The sequence below is a fragment of the Temnothorax curvispinosus genome, unplaced genomic scaffold (assembly GCF_003070985.1).
Source record: "Temnothorax curvispinosus isolate PA1 unplaced genomic scaffold, ASM307098v1 QBEX01015436.1, whole genome shotgun sequence".
NCBI lineage: Eukaryota > Metazoa > Arthropoda > Insecta > Hymenoptera > Formicidae > Temnothorax > Temnothorax curvispinosus.
In genome coordinates, this window is record NW_020225216.1 from 25121 (window position 1) to 42798 (window position 17678).

At 35.7% G+C, this 17678-nt stretch overlaps 2 protein-coding genes and 1 pseudogene across 3 annotated transcripts in view; 1 reads left to right on the forward strand and 2 right to left on the reverse strand.

The window, feature by feature from the left end:
* LOC112465715 (protein ALP1-like) overlaps positions 1-1975 on the forward strand; it is a 2436-nt gene extending 461 nt beyond the window's left edge. The window contains exons 1-3 of one of the 2 annotated variants that reach the window (XM_025033419.1): positions 77-127; positions 210-929; positions 1002-1975. In XM_025033419.1, the coding sequence (XP_024889187.1) occupies positions 309-929; positions 1002-1694 (1314 nt within the window). In that variant the 5' untranslated portion in view covers positions 77-127; positions 210-308 and the 3' untranslated portion in view covers positions 1695-1975. Of the gene's footprint in view, positions 1-76; positions 128-209; positions 930-1001 lie in introns of those variants that run through there. The other variant, XM_025033420.1, reaches the window with a different exon arrangement.
* A 328-nt stretch (positions 1976-2303) lies between these two features.
* Positions 2304-5159, reverse strand: LOC112465716. Its single transcript, XM_025033421.1, has 5 exons — positions 5071-5159; positions 4188-4616; positions 3691-3871; positions 3327-3598; positions 2304-3159 (listed from the first exon to the last, which is right to left on the reverse strand). Exons 3-5 carry the CDS (start codon positions 3723-3725, stop codon positions 2948-2950), a joined length of 519 nt encoding a protein of 172 aa, XP_024889189.1. The 5' UTR covers positions 3726-3871; positions 4188-4616; positions 5071-5159; the 3' UTR covers positions 2304-2947.
* Positions 3906-6959, reverse strand: LOC112465717 (annotated as a pseudogene).
* Positions 6960-17678: the final 10719 nt, after the last annotated feature.

Below are 17678 nucleotides of genomic sequence, written 5' to 3' on the forward strand. Positions count from 1 at the left end.
CAGATCGCCCTCGTTTTCTCCTCGAAGAGGATCACCTCGCTTGCGTTGGCCGAAGAATTTTTGTGACTTTTGCGTAACATTGGTGTACGGCAGTGTCGAGATCAAGATCGCCAAGGTTATCGCCAAGGTATTCGCCGCCGCTTAATCTAGATCCAAATCATCTACGTTACTCCGAGAACAGTGTGTCACCATGTCGATTTACGTTTCAGATCCAGATCGCCCTTCTTGTCTCCTCGAAGAGGATCACCTCGCTTGCGTTCGCCGAAGAATTGTTGTGACTTTTGCGTGACATCGGTGTACGGCAGAAAATGGATTCCGAAACAATACTACTAGCCATTTTCTGTTTTGTAAATAAATTTAAACGAAGTTACAGTAGTTTTCGTCGACAAGAATTGCGACGTAAAATATTGTTATTGTATGCACTGTACGTAATTGCGATAGACGAAGAATCTAAAAAAGAACGACAATATTGGGTGCGTCCTATATTTACCGTACAACGGCGATTATTACAAGGAGCGAGTGATAATCTCGTAATTGAAATGGAGACTGCAGACAAACAAAAATTTGTCAATTATTTCCGAATGGATCCCATCTTATTTCAAGAACTACTCAAATTAGTCGGCCCATCGATTGTGAAACAATATGTTGTTCGAGAGCCAATTCCTCCTGAAACACGTCTGCAAATTACACTTCGATATTTAGCATCAGGAGACAGCATGGCATCGATCTCATATGCCTATCAAATTGGCCATAATACTGCATCAAAGATAATATCAGAGACCTGCGAGGCAATATGGAATGCTTTGAAGGAGACATATTTTACTGATGACAGTCCAGAGAATTGGCAGGAAATTGCCAACGAATTTCAGCGACTTTGGAACTATCCAAACTGTATAGGATGTATTGATGGAAAGCACGTTACATTGCAGGTACATAAAAAGATGTTTTTTTTATTATGAATTATGATACAAAAGCTGCAATATATGTAATTTGTCTTACAGGGTCCGGCAAATAGTGGCTCGACGCATTTCAATTACAAAGGACACCACAGCATCAATCTGTTAGCGATCAGCGATGCAAAATATCGATTTACTATGGTCGATATCGGTGCGGAAGGTAGACATAGTGATGGAGGAGTTTTTAAAAATAGTGAAATGGGAAAACGTTTCGAAGAAGGTATATTCAAGCTGCCAAATACGAAGCCTATCGAAATTGATGGACCACCACTGCCTTATGTGTTGCTAGCGGATGAGGCTTTTCCACTGACAACGTACATGATGAGACCGTATCCGCGAAGTGGCAAGCTAGATCTCAGGAAGAAAGTTTTTAATTACAGGCTCAGTCGAGCAAGACGTGTTGTAGAGAGCGCTTTCGGGATTCTAGCAGCAAGATGGAGAATTTATAGAAAACCCATAATTGCAAGTGTTGCAAATGCGAGAAAAATTGTGCAAGCAACAGTAGCACTTCATAACTTTATTATCAGTAATGAGGAAACATTACTTTCCAAGAGTACATATGTGTGTTTAACACCTGAAGAGCGCAATTTAATTTCTCAAGGATTTAGCTCGTTGCCAGTTACTAGAGGCAGACAATTGAACAATGGTATCGAAATTCAAAATGCTTATTCAAATTTTTTTATTGGTACTGGTGCATTATCATTTCAGTGGGAGAGGGCAATGAATAATGATTTTTAATAAAGTCAGGGATTATGCGGTGATAAATAAATATGTACGTTTATGCAACAACCGCCGTGACGGAGTTGCGGGGGTGCAAATATATACGTCGTTGTGCGTTGTAGCGACCGAAGTCAAATCGTGTTCCGAGGGGATCGCGGGTCGAATCTTTATCCCTACTCCGAGTCAAATACGCCGGTGATCTTTGAGCTTTGCCCTCTTCCCCCCATTCGAAGAGTATAATCATTTATACTCTCGTGTCTAAAACTTGTTTTCGCAATTAATTATTAATTAAATTTATAATAATATATTATCTTAGTATTATGTTAGCCTTTTTTTCAACAACGTTATTTCAAAATATATTTTTATCTTCTACTGTAATTCATTTTCTACTTTGTTCTAGATTTTTATATTAGCATCACATTACTTTTAATGTCATTATTTTCTCTTATTTTCTATGCCTGCGCACAAATTGAGTTGTATTAAATATATTTATTCAAAATTGTGTTATAATTAATGCTTATATACCTGATATGGCGTTTAATTAACAAAGAAGCCAGTATAGTCTAGAATAACAAATATGTAGATAGTAACAAATAAGATAGCAGTAATAAATTTGCGAAGAGTGAATCAGTGACAATAACTCAGTTAATCAGATTTATTTTTATTACAAGTAATCATTACAATATATATCACTGATTGAGAATACGTTTTACAGCGAATAATATCACAACACAAAATATACAGAGAAAGTGCGGACGAGCGTTCATTTACAGCGCCGAGAAAGAAATCAATCTCACTCACACCTTTATGAACCAAATTACTTTCATTAATCGATATTATGCAACATTAAATTTTATGAATTCGTATTGCCACCTCGGTTATTTCCAAATGCAATTTAATTTTGATTTCGCAACGTGTATCGTCACGGTTTATTAATCGTATCGTACCTCTGACGCATATATTTGTCCGTGGGATAAAAAAAAGTATTTTAATTGCGTTAATTTTTTAAGTAATTCCAACGCGTATTTGCGAATATGTAAAATAATTTATTTCCGTATTGCGTTCACAAAGCTGCAGAGTGTTCATTGTCCACTTTCTCTTTAATTCGGTAACTTTATAACGATTTTAAATTAAAAAAAAAGAAGGAAGAAAAGAAAAAAACTAAATATTTTTTCGGATTAATTCATTGACTTTCTACGAAAAACGGAAAATGTGCTATCAACGTGCCGAGCTTAACGCCCGATAAATATGTTTCTTGACAAAAAATAAGACTAAAAAAGAGAAAATTTTTGTTCAAACTCAAATAGTAGCGCTAGGACTTGCATCTCAAACTGAGCCCTCTCACGTGCTGGAAGGGCTCGTACTCTATCTCCTATTTGAAGAAAAAATCCATCGACGGCGTCTGGATTTCTCTTAGAGTCGCTTTCCAGGGCTGATAAAATTACCTCTTTTACATCGGAGATATTATTACAGTTTTTTGATTCTAAAAAACAGTAAATAAAACATTAACGTCAGTATGTAGATAGTAGTTTAATAAAAGTTTTTTTATATCCCAAAAATCATTTAATTACAATCATGTTTTTATTTATTACTGAACTATACTATCTGACAATTTTAGCAGGAATTATTACATAAATAAGTAAAACTAACTTTTTGCTTTTGGTTGCTGCTGACTTGGCGATAGGGAAACATTTGGTTGCTGCTGACTCGGCGATAGTGAAACATTTGGTTGCTGCTGACTCGGCGATAGTGAAACATTTGGTTGCTGCTGACTCGGCGATAGGAAAACATCGCTCGCTGACTGTTCAATTACAGTAGAAGTGTTCAATGTTTGAGGTTGCATGACCAGTAGAGGTTCGTCAATTGCTGAATCTATATCATCAATATTTTTATCCCGTTTATCCGGCAAGCTGGAGATAGTCCTGTACAACAAAAAGTCCATTACGTTATATCATTTGCCACATATTACAAAACAATAAATATAACAGGTAAACAAAGATAATACAATACGTACGATGATTTCCCTACAACGTCATCAAGAAACTTCATCTGGTCATAGAAACCGAAACCTTTTTTCGAGGTATTTGAACTTGCAGCTGATCCGCTTGGAATGTACTGTCTACGTTTTGCTTTAGTATAGCAATCGCGCAATTGCTTCCACCTTTTTTGCACCCGTTCCAAATTGTTTTCTTGTTCTGTATTTAAAGAAAATTACAAAACTTTACTTCTTTAGATAATAACTACACACGATATTTTATTAATTTATTTCACTTCTTAATAAAAAACAAGAAATAATTTTGTATCCGAGTTTATTCGATCATTACATTTAATGTTAATTATTATGTACGAATAATAAAAAATAAAAATGTAAAGAAAAGAGCAAATTGTAACCCGAAAAGAAAAAAGTGTCTATTTCGTCAATTCAATTAAATTTATTTTTGTTTGTTGTGGGTATACAGAACATTTAAATTAGAAGTTTTAATTGGATGACATTATAAGTAATAAACTTACCTCCCAACACATTAAGGACTTCTTTCCATAAAGCTTTCTTTTTTAAACTTGTTCTTTCTTTCACCGGAATTCGATGATCGTATAATCCTGGTCTTGCTTGGACTGCAGCAATGAGGCATTCATTATAATCCTCTGAATCAGTCACAGACTGACTGATGACTGACTGATGACTGACTGATGACTGAACTTTTTCAACTGTTAAAAAAAAATGTATATATATAATAAAACTCTAGTATCGATAACAGAACTGTTACACATTGTAATTAATGCACTTGTTATTAGGCTATACTTACTCATCGTAACTTTGTTATTGTCGTCTATATGTATCAATTGTGTCTCATCATTATACAATTCGAAACATTTATGTCTCGATAAACTTGTGTTCAGTAAGGCCCCAATGAACCAACCACAATATCCACACTGTATAGGCTGTAAGCAAAAAAAAATTTAATATTTAATCCGATAGCTACTCATTTTCATAGCCGTCAGGTTTCAAGTAAAACCCATGATATATTTGACATTATAATTAGCGTAATATTTTATATTAAACACATGGAACTTGATCCTTCAATTCATTTGCACAAATGTTGCTCTTACAGAAAAGTTGCAAAGATCATTTATCACAAAGCTTTTAATTAACCAATCAACTTGCAACGTTTCTGTAAGAGCAAAACTGTCACATATGTTTCTCTTGCAAATGAATTCAAGAATCGAGCCCCTGAATTAGTACACGAAATTATATATATATATGAAAATAAAGAAAATGTTTATATTGATTTGTGAACAATACTAATAACCTCAAAATTATATGTTTTGTGATTTATTCTCCCGATTTACTAGATTATATAAAAAGCGTAAATAGTATTATTAGAAATATACTCACAGGTCCTGTATTCTCCTTGTCGTCCATCATAATATATTAACAGGGCTCGGACGCACAGGCTGAGAACCGTTGCGTTCGGCGATGGCACTCAATGGTAGGGGGGGGGGGGGGGGCGAGACTGGGAGCTTTGCGCGACGCTCGGCGATCGGACCTGATGTCCGACGAGCGCAGTGGTTCTCGGTTCTCTTATTAAAGATTTGCTTTTGAGATTATTAAAATTAACTTTTAGTATCAATTTATTAATATTTTTATATATAAATAGCATATAAATAAATAAAATTTAATATCTATAATAAGATATAAAGATCACATGCACTTCAATTTGTTAGAAATTTAACATTAGTCGTTTAACATTGATCGTTAAAAACAATGTAAAATATTTAATAATTGAACTAGATCATCATTTTAACACAATTTAACACATTTTAATGAGAAGAGTTGTAACTTTAATAACCACGATTTAAGCAACGATTTACCTTTATTAGTGCCCTGGCAATGGCGACTCTTTGACGTTGTCCGCCAGACGTTGTCTAAGGGCAAAGCCCCTTTCTCCGACCATTGTATCCAATCCGTCAGTCATTTTTTCAGCAAACTGCAACACATGCGCTTGTCTCGCGACCTCTTCCACATCGGCGTCCGTCGCGGATTCCATTCCGTATAATATGTTGTCCCTTATCGAGCCGCTAAAGAGAATTGGCTCTTGGGATACAATACTAATTTGGGACTTTACCCACATGGGATCGAGTAGACGGAGATCGTGGTTGTCCAAGAGTATTGACCCTTCAGTAGGATCGTACAATCTCAATAAAACTGACGCCACGGTATATTTACCCGAACCTGAGGAACCAACGATTGCCGTTACAGAACATTTCTCTACGTTTAAATTAAAACTTTTCAACACAAGCATCTTCTCTCGCGTTGGATACGCGAAGGAAACATCTCGGAACGTCACGTTGCCCGATAATTCTTTCTCTAAAATTTGCCCGCCCTTAATGGGAATAAGCGGCTGTCGATCGATTAACTCGAACAGACGAACATTTGCGCTTAAAGCCTTATTTAACTCACTATACGTCCTGGACAATCCGTTCAGAGATATGCCCACGTAACCGGCGTACAACACAGAAAGGCGCTTAAGCTTCCAATTGTTATGTCGGAGTTCGATACCATGAACACTCCATTATAAAGGACCGAAAGAGCAATAGCGTTCCCGGAAAGACCGGTCATACCGAAGAACATTCCTCTATACAGACTCTCTTTGTAACACAGTTTGAGAACGTCTTGTAGTTTAGCGCTGTATCTGTCGATTTCGCGTTTTTCTTGCGCGAACGACTTAACAGTTCTTATATTGCTAATTCTTTCCTCCGCCATCGTATTGACCACTGCAAAACTACTTTGCAGATCCTTGGAGATTCTTTTCAAGATACGTCCCCAAAAGACAGCAACGACCGCGACAGGCGGTACTATAGCTAAGCCGAGTAGAGCTAGCGACGGCTACATAAAACATCATTGACATTCCTGTAATGGCCATAATAGCAGAGCGCAAATCATCTGATACATTGGACGTGACAGCGGAGCTAATAAGTTGTGTATCTTCTGGAAAAAAAGGATAATGAAATCAAAATGATAGATTTCGATGTCTTAATGATGCGTTATATCTGATTAAAAGCGTGAAACGTACCGCTCAATCTCCCGACTAGTTCTCCCGTACTTTCTCTGTCAAACATTGCCGTTTCCTGTTGAAGGATAGCGGCGTACGCCTGTTTCCTAAGGGACTGCGTGATTCTGTGCCCCGCCGTCGACATTAGACAAACTCTGCCAAAGTTGCTCACACCGCCTATGAGAAATATCACAAAGAGAGCAAGCGGGGGCAGCCAGCAAAAGTAAAGTCTTCAATTCCGAGCGTCTCTTCGCCTTAATCGCATGTACTATGGGCATAGATGCGTCGGACCGGATAGCGTTGGTCGTATAGTGTCTCAGTCCGATGAACACGCGGCCCTTCCTCGAGAATCTGACAATCCTGCTTGTGTCGGCCTTCGATTCGGGTTAACCTAAACACAAAACAGTGTCACTCAGGATTTCATTGGAACATCGTGACTACGCATATGTACGATCGAATACGTACGATCAGCTTTGCGGAAAACTGTCCAAATTCTCCTGAGTATTCTGTTGTGTATTAGATCGCAATAATTCCTAATTGCACGCACCTCGTATGTAAATACTCCGTTTCTTCTCCTTTCTCTACTGCTCTAGTGCCACTAGTGCACTTTCTACACTCAATATGGCACCTGAACCCAAGAAGGAGGGCTCGACCCACACGTACGTTACGATGGAACTGTGTGAGTGTGCGATCCGCTCAAACAATGTTCAAAAGATTGTTAAGCGTATCAAAAACGGCGGATCGTCTGTGATTGGTCGCAGAGTCGATACGCCCGATACGCGCGTATCTCGATACGCGCCATGGGACGTCAGCCTTAGAGTTAAGTTACGTGATCCGTCGATATACGCGTATGCTCCGCGTCGTTTAGCGTATGAAGAAAGGAGACAAGTCCGAGAGATTATCGATGATCTCCTAGCTCGCGGTATTATTAAACCGAGTATCTCACCTTACTGTGACCGTATCGTTTTAGTGCGAAAGAAAAACGGTAAGTTAAGATTATGCGTTGATTTTAGGCCGTTAAACGCTAGAATGTGGAAGCAAAAGTTTCCGTTCCCCGTGATCGAGGATTGTATCGCAGAAATCAGGGATAATAAAGTTTTTACGTCGTTAGATTTAAAAGATAGTTTCTATCAGGTTAAAGTACACCCTGACGATACCAAATATTTCGCTTTCGCGACTCCCGATGGTCAGTACGAGTCAACGGTGTTACCTTTCGGTTGGAGCGAATCAGCAGCTGAATTTCAGAAACAGATAAAAATAAGACTTGAGGATCTTATCCGTCGTCGTAGAGTGATTGTATACGTTGATGACATTTTTATTCCGTCGAAAACTGTCGAAGATAATTTAGAAACGCTAAAAGAAGTGCTTTGGATTTTGAAGCAACATGGTTTCCAGTTAAATTATGAGAAATGTCAATTCCTTAGAAAAAGAATCGAATTCTTAGGTTATGATATATCGTCCGCAGGTATATCTATTAGTCAAAAGCATACAGAAGCAATTAAAGCTTATGCTTATCCACGGAACGTGCATGAACTACAACGGTTTCTAGGTTTAGCAAACTATTTTAGAAAGTTTATCAAAGATTTCGCGTTGATTGCAAAGCCGTTGTATAACTTGCTTAAAAAATCGGTTGATTTCATTTTTGAAGAAGCACATATTAAAGCCTTTGATACTCTCAAGCAAAAGTTAACGTCATATCCGGTATTACGGTTGTATAACCCCGAAGCTGAAACAGAGTTGCATACGGATGCGAGTTCGCACGGATTAGCAGCCATATTGTTTCAAAGACAGAGTGATGGCCAATGGACGCCAATTGCGTATTTTAGTCAAGCTACCAATAAAGCTGAATCGAACTACCATAGCTTCGAGCTCGAAATGTTGGCAATAATGAGAGCGATTGAAAAGTTTCATATATTTCTCTACGGAAAGAATTTTACGATTGTTACGGATTGTAACGCAGTCGTATATGCGGTAAATAAAGCGAGTTTGAACCCGAGGATTGCGAGATGGGTTTTACAGTTGCAAAACTATCGGTTTAAAGTAGTTCACAGACCAGGGAAACGAATGCCTCATGTGGATGCTTTGAGTAGACAAGTAGCTTATGTAAACTTTATGACTTTAGAAAGAGAACTTGAATTCAAACAGTTGCAAGACGAAAGACTCAAACAAATTGCTAACGATTTGGAATACCAAAGTAACGATAAATTTGATAAATTTGAGCTCATAGATGGATTGGTCTACCGGAAAGATGAAGACCGTCCTCGTTTCGTAGTTCCCGAAGTAATGATTAACACCATTATTAGAGTTTATCATGACGACATGGCTCATTGCGGTTTTGATAAAACCTTTGAAGGTATTCATGCGACGTATTGGTTTCCTACTATGCGTAAAAGAATAAGGGATTACATCGACAATTGTATGACGTGTTTAATTGCTAATTCTACGACATGTTCGCGAGAAGGTGAAATGCAGTTAACACCAGCTCCTTCGGTACCGTTTGAAATTATACATATAGATCATTACGGTCCATTACCAACTACGTCAGATAATTTTAAATATATATTGGTAATAGTCGATGCTTTTACACGATTCACGTGGTATTTTCCCACACGGACAACAACGTCAAAAGAAACCAGCGAAAAGTTACTTTTCCTTTTTAATGTATTTGGAAATCCCAAAGAAATAGTTTCGGATAGAGGCACGGCCTTTACTTCGCGAGAATTTCTTGTTTTTCTCGAAAGATTAAATATTAAACATAGGAAGGTCGCAGTAGCCTCACCATGGGCAAATGGCTTAGCCGAACGTTCCAATAGATTTCTCAGAACGTCTCTAACTAAAGTAATAAACGATCAATATGAGTGGAAAGCTCATTTGTTAAAGATTCAATATGTAGTTAACAACACGGTTAATTCTTCCATAAATTCTACTCCTTCTAAATTGCTTTTAGGATACGACCAACACGGTCATTCAGATATTGATGTTAAACGTTTATTAGATGAGATAGCTAAGATAGATAACGATTTAGCGCAGGAACGTCGAAAAGCGCAAGATATAGCGATTGAAGCGACTGAACGGCTTAAAAAGTGTAATAAGATGTACTATGATAAGACTCATAAGACCCCATCACAGTACAAAGTAGGCGATTATGTCTTAGTGCGAGACTTACAGTCCAAAGTTGGCGAAAGCAAAAAGCTTAAACCTAAGTATAAGGGTCCGTACCAAGTGGCGAAAGTTCTTAATAAGAATCGTTATGTAATCACGGATATCCCAGGGTTTAACGAAACGCCTAGACCGTACAATGCAATATTGTCACCCGATAAGTTTAAACCCCTAGTCAAACCAGTCCTACCCCCATAGATATTAGGTTGCGTTAGATATAAGCAACAAATGTATAAGTTAAGTGCGTGGAAAATTATATTGTATTCGAATTAGCACATAAGTTCATTTTTCAAAAGTTTGTATTGCGTTTTGTTTTTATATTTGTGTTTCTAACACATTCGAGGCGAATGTGATTGCAGGCTGGCCGAAGCTGTAAGAATCTTAGAAGTATATTGATTGTTCCATGGCGTAAAGCCGCGCTAGTGTCGCGATGCATGTAGGTGGCGTGCGGTCGCCGGTCTATCCAGTTGATATGCGGAGGGCGCATCGGGCGCTTAGTAACTAGGGATCGTGTGGCGCGAGCCGCGCTTCTAACGGTCGCCGGGCATGTCCGTACAAGTCCGTGCAAGAGGAGTCTCGAATAGTCCAGAGTCCGATCCAGTCGCAATTTCGTTCCCGCAAATACCTTTGTACCAGTTATTCAAATATATACATATACCAAGAGTCATCTCTCAATTAAATCGACCATCCTTACAATATAATCCGATTATTTTTTAATTTTATCAAGGCATTTTATTAGGCATATGGCTCTCGCTGCGTTCCGATATTTACTGCCAATACTGCATGAAAATCTATATAGTTCATAACGTCACGTAGGTACATTATACATTTTCAGTTCTGGCAGTGAATTGCAGTGAATATCGGAACTCGGAATCACGGTGTTATATAAAACTTTTAATTATAAACAGTTCTAAGACACTTCGGCCAGAGAGAAACCTGAGAGCGGCCACCGGGATCATTCCGTTCCAGCGGACGTATACTGACGCGCCGCCTGAGAAAGTGGACGTCAACTACGTCGTTACGCTCGGTAACGGTACACACATGGTTCGTGTCCGTGCTATGGTTCGTGTCCGAACTACTCAGATGGAGGGGATATGCCAGTCGGCTGACTCGGCACTCGGCAAGCTTCGAGCGGGGAGAGAAGGGCAGACATACGATCTGCTGTCTCCTTCTCGCTTGAGCTGTGACGTAGCTGCTTAGCACGCGCCGGCTATGCCACGATGCCATGCATTTCGGGTATCGCTCCTCGCGTCTCGCCGAATGCCGAGTCTCGCGTTGGCAAATCGACGATGCGCTATACGTTACATTTACGTTTATATTTACAAATTTTAATTTTTATATTTATAAATAAATAAATAAATAAATATATATATTTTTTTTTTTATATATATTTATATATATATATATATATATATATATATATATATTTGAAATTTATAAATATAAAGATTGCAATTATAATTAATTAAAAAAATATTTATAAACATAAAAACTAAAATTCGTAAATGTAATGTATAGAAATCCCCATTCTGGCAAATTTGCTCTTATATCAAAAAAAGTCTTACATTAAAAACCTTTACTTCAGCATAATAGTACTTAAATTTAATATTTAAATGCATAACAATAATTACATATTCACTATATCGAGAAAAAAAGTAGTTTATAATGTTCTTTTTACTCTTATTAAATTTATATTAGCTATTAATGTTTATAAGCGGCCACGAGCAACAACAGAGAGATATTGAATTAAAATAAAAACAATTTCTTAAATAAACAATACATATGCTTAACGTTTCGACTGTACTTAGTCTTCGGAACGGATTACTACGATAGAAGAAGATAAAAAACATGATAATTAATGTTCAAGTTTACATACTAAAACATTAAACATTAGTCTAGACTAAAATATTAAACAATCATCTAATAATATAAACAAAGTAAACAATAATCTAATTAAATCACAAATACAAAAACGCCGGAATAATCGAATAAAACCATAACAAGATAAATTTATATTTATATTGAGAAGTGGTAAAATCACTTCTGTCAGGAAGAGAATGTAAAGAATTATTAACGGAGGTATTCTGATTTAAAAGATCTTTAAAATATATATTTGTCAGGAACTTTTTATAGGAAAACGAAGAAAGTGAATAACGTTAAACTTTGCATGTTCTCTCTCTTCACCTTATTTTAAAAATTTATTTTTATTTTTTAAGTAACAAAAATGCTCTTCTTTTTTGTTATATCCTGGTCACCATAAATGACAGACGGTGTAAATAATTCTAGCTGTTCTAGGTATCTGAAACGCAAAAAGCTAAAATTTTCTTATTCAGAAGAAGTATATGTGGCTATAGTCTGAACTAGAACTAAACCAATATTTTCATTCTAGGTTCTAGGCGGCTTTTTTATCAAAAATATTATTAATCAATATTAAATAAACCATTTACGATCTGAGCTTAGATTTTATAGTAGCCTAATAATATTTTTTATATACTATATTTACATATTTTTCCAACTTTAATCAACTATAATACGCGCCGATTAACTTGTCAGACTTACAACACAGCTCCTATTGGATTAATAAAATCCCCTTACACCCCTCTCATTAAATCGATTTAAATAATAGTAAAGAATTTACTACTCCAACAGGAGCTGTGTTGTAAGTCTGACAAGTTAGTCAGCGCGCAATTTATTAAGATTGGAAAAAATATACGTGTAATTATACATAAAAAATATTATTAGGCTATTAAGATCCAAGCTCGGATCGTACACGGCTTATTAATATTGATTGAGTGTATAACGGTCACATAAAACGGTCTTATTTCTCTTATATTATTAAAAATCAGAATAATAAATTTATTTCGCCAGTGAATAGAATAACAGTTAAAGCAGCCTAAATCGACAGTAACTGGCAATATATAACGTCTTTACCGATATGAACATTGAAAAAACCGTGAGCCAACTCGCTTTGTCGGATTCACACAGCACTTTTTCGGATCAATCATCGAGACATTATTAATTTCGACCAATGCTTTTGGTCAGAAGATGTAATTTCTAAATTAATAGTTTTAAATTTTATTAAAAATATTATTAAAAATATTATAATTTTTTTCAAAATTTTGTTAATAGAATGAGAATGTGAGCAATACCTTAACGAATTAATAATGCAAGGACATACAGACGTTATTACAACCATTCGAGAAAACTGTTCAACATTTTATGTGTTGCTGCAGAAGAAATTAGTAATGTCGGCGGACAAATTATACGCTAGTGGCTAGTGCTGCTAGAAAAGATCGTAGTATTTTAAGGATACATGCTGTAGATGATATTGCTTGTCCCTCGCTTGCAGTTTGAAAATGTTTGATTATTAAAAACATTTGATTATTAAAATCTTACATTCAAAATAACGCTTATAGCAGATAAACAAAAATCTTGTCTGTATTTGACATCACACTTGTGAAAATTAAGCGTGTAAAAAATCTGCAAAAGAAATGTAAACGTGCAAAGAAACTATTGTCAATAACATCACACATACACACACAGAAGAAAATGTAAATAATTGATTTCTTTATTATTACAATAATTTGAATATTGAAATTATTTTGTATTATATGCTTTCTCACACTTATATGTATGTGATTAATAATAAAATATGTTAATGACAAATAATAAATTACAAGAGCGTATTCTGGTTTGAAAGATCTTAAGGACGTTCTCCGGAAAATCGATTTTCTCTAGATTTTCTTGAAACTGTGAATATACATTAATTTATAGGTGTGCTTTATGTGTAGTATAAATTTTAGTACCTTTTGCGGTATTAAAAATCGAGATATTGAGCTTCAAAGTTTTAACTTTTAACACGGAATTCCTATTCCGAGGTATTGTGAAACAGACATTTTAATAAATTGTGAAAAAAGTTTTTTCTAAATGTTTTTGAAAGACTAATATACGATGCTTTATATATAAAAATAGAAATTAATAATATGCGATAAGTTTCAATACCCTTGCGGTACTCGTTTTCGAGAAATACTTGTGTAAAGTACGCGACTTGAAGTTAACTTCTTATTTTTTAGTTGTTATATGTAATATTTAGTAAATTAACTTTAGTAAAATAAATTTTTCTTTTTAAGCATGAATACAAGTTGAGTATGACTGGAGCCGAAGAAGGTCTTTAAAAATAGGTATTTTTCAGGAATTTTTTATAGGGGAACGAAGAAAACGTATAACGTTAAACTTTGCATGTTCTTTTAATCTTATTTAAAAAATCTATTTTTATTTTTTAAGTAAGAAAAATATTCTTCTTTTTTGTTACTTTTATATTATATCTTGATCACTAAAAGACATAAGTATGAGAGACGAAGTAAATGATTCTAGCTAGGTATCAGAAACGTAAAAACCAAAAATTTTCTTATTCAGAATAAGTGATATGGGCTATCGTCTGAACTAGAATAAACATTTTCTTTTAATAAAATACTAATAAAATTTTGAAAAAAGTTATAATATTTTAAATAAAAAAGCCGCTCAGAATGGAAATATTGATTTAGTTCTAGTTCAGACGATAGCCACACTTCTCCTGCAGAATAAGAAAATTTTAGCTTTTTGCGTTTCAGATACCTAAAACAGCTAGAATTATTTACATTGTCTGTCATTTATAGTGACCAGGATATAACAGAAAAAAGAGCATTTTTGTTACTTAAAAAATAAAAATAAATTTTTAAAATAAAGTGAAGAGAAAACATGCAAAGTTTAACGTTATTCACTTTCTTCGTTTCTCTATAAAACATTCCTGAAAAATATATATTTTAATAATCTTTTAAATTAAAATATCTCCGTTAATAATTCTTTATACATTCTCTTCCTAACGTGTGTGTGAAGCTATCGTCTCATTTTGCAGAAATTCACAAATTATTGAGAGTTCTGGCTTCTTTCAAAAAACGCGTCAGTACAAACTGACACGCTATGTTCACGCAGCGTCTCATTTTGTCCTACACAAGTTCCACCACTGTATCTCATCAGATTTTGCAAGATCTATAGTTCTATAACAGTTCTATAAAGAATTTATCTCATCAGATTTTGCAAGATCTATAGTTCTATAACAGTTCTATAAAGAGTTCTGCCATATAAAAGCAAAAAAATTAATTATAAGGTACTAAAAAAAAATTGCAATGCAACGAGTATATACCGGTTGAGACGCCAGTTGAAATCTCGGAGTTCCGGTTTATGTAAAATATTTTTCGAGTAGTTTTGAGCATATTAAAACATTTTCTAAAGAGTTCCGAGCGTTAGAATCTTTGTGTTATATTTAAAAAAAATTAATATTAACCGAAAAGTAATCATGACAGAAGAAGATGAGACGCTGTGCGAAATCTCGGAGTTTTGGCTTATATAAAATATTTTTCGTACAGTTCTGAGCATACTAAAGCATTTTCTAAAGAGTCGCCACTAGCTACATTGTATATATATGTTTATTAACTTTAGCAAACACTAGCTACGTTGTATAATTTTTAAATAAATTAATACCGCTCGAAAATCAGGAATTTATCGAAAATAAGGTGAGACCCTGGCCGTATTTCGGCAGTTCTGTGAGTTCTGCTATAATTCTCGTGTAATTCTGAACGTGTTCTAACGTTGTCCCATTTTATTCTGGCAATAAGCATTATTTATTCATTTTTTAAATAATTCTTATCGCTCGAGAAAGACCCTATTCTCGATAAATTCCTGACTTTCGTGCGTTATTAATTTATTTAAAAATTATACAACATTGCCAATGCCCGGAACTCTTTAGAAATTGTTTTAGTATGCTTAGAACTGTACGAAAAATATTTTATATAAGCCAGAACTCCGAAATTTTCTACAGCGTCTCACCCACATACCCGTAAATGCGTCTTTCTTGGGCGATAAAAATTATTTAAAATATAAATAAATAATGCTTATCGTCAGAACTCTTTAGAAATAAACGTTAGAACACGTTCAGAACTATACGAGAATTATAATAGAACTCACTGTTACCCATGTGTATTGTTTATTTAAGAAAGTGTTTTTATTTTTATCCAATTATCCTTCTGTTGTTGCTCGTAATTTGGCCGCTTGAACATGCATAGGTAAAATAAATTTAATAAGAGTGCAAGAAACATTATAAACTACCATTTTTTTTTCAATATAGTTAATAATATAATTATTGGTATGCATTTAAATATTAAATTTAAAATGTATTATGCAAGGTAAAGGTTTTTAATGTAAGACTTTTTTAGATAGAAAAGCATAGAACGGTGATTTCTATACATTATATTTACGAATTTTAGTTTTTATGTTTATAAATATTTATTTAATTAATTTTATATTTGCAATCTTTATATATTTATAAATTTCAAATATATATACATATATATATATATATATATATTTATTTATTTAATTATAAATATAAAAATTAAAATTTGTATACAAGCAAATGTAACGTATATAGCGGGTATAGCGTATCGTCGATTTGTCAACTCGAGACTCGGCACTCGGCGAGACACGAGACGTGATACCCGAATTGCGTGGCATCGTGGGCTGCATTCGAGGAGCGCGCTATTAGCGCTATTGCATCATTCTGTCTTTATCGCTCATCAGGTGTAAAACAAGGATAGAACAAGCAAATAGCGCTAATAGCGCGCTCCCCGAATCCAGCCGTGGTATAGCCGGCAAGCCAGCCCGTGCAAAGCGGCAACGTCACAGCTCAAGAGAGACAGCAGATCGTATGTCTGCCTCTCCCCGCTCGAAGCTTGCCTAGGGCCTAGCGTACACGGACAGAGGAAATAAGGCTTGCGCGACCAGCATATCCCCTCCATCTGAGTAGTTCGGACACGAACCATAGCATGGATACGAACCCATGTATCGTTACCCGAGTCCTCTCTGATCGTTACCGAGCGTAACGCCGTAGTTGACGTCCACTTTCTCAGAGGGCAGATTAGGACGACAGACGTCCCCCGAAGCCGGATGGCCGCTCTCAGGTTTCTCTCTGCTTCGGCTCGGCGCAGCGCTCGGCAAGCGCTCCCAAAAGTCCCAAATGAAGCCAGAAAACCAATATGGCGTCAGAAATAGGAAATACTTCCTGCACATGCGCGAACTAATAAGACCGTGATCAGAACTCATTCTTTTGTACGTTAGTTTTTTGCATCCTCTTTCATTTCCTCTCAATAATAAACTCATTTCCAGTGGCCGCAGGGGGAAGTGATCTGCGCAGTTCCTTGGGCCTAATGCACCTACGGCATTACCGAGTTCAAGACACCGCGGACATACACGTACAATTACACATACACACATACACTTACACATTTTCGAGTCTGAAGTCTTACTATGATTTTGCGAGCCTACGATCGAATTGAATAATGGCCGTTGCACGCCGAGAAGGTGATTTTCGCTAGTGCCAATAACCAGACGAAGAAGAAGATAAACTCATTTCCAGTGCTGATAGTGAATTTTGAAACACAGCTTGAATTGTTAAAAACGTTTCAAGTACAGCTTGCTTATATTCTAGTGTTTAACTTTCCATAGTTATTTTCTTTATTCTTATTCCTTAAATAATAAATATATATAATAATCATTCAATAGAACGCGCGAATGAAATGAATAGATCGATTATCGTGAAGTTAGTTGCTTTTGATCCTTCGAGAATTGCAACGTAGCGTCGCTTCGATATAGATTTTAGCATGAACGCGTCGCGGTGAATCGCTCGCATTTTTCGCGATCGTCACTGACTAGAAAGTGAATTTTATATCGCGATTTCGGTACCATCGATCCGCTTTTG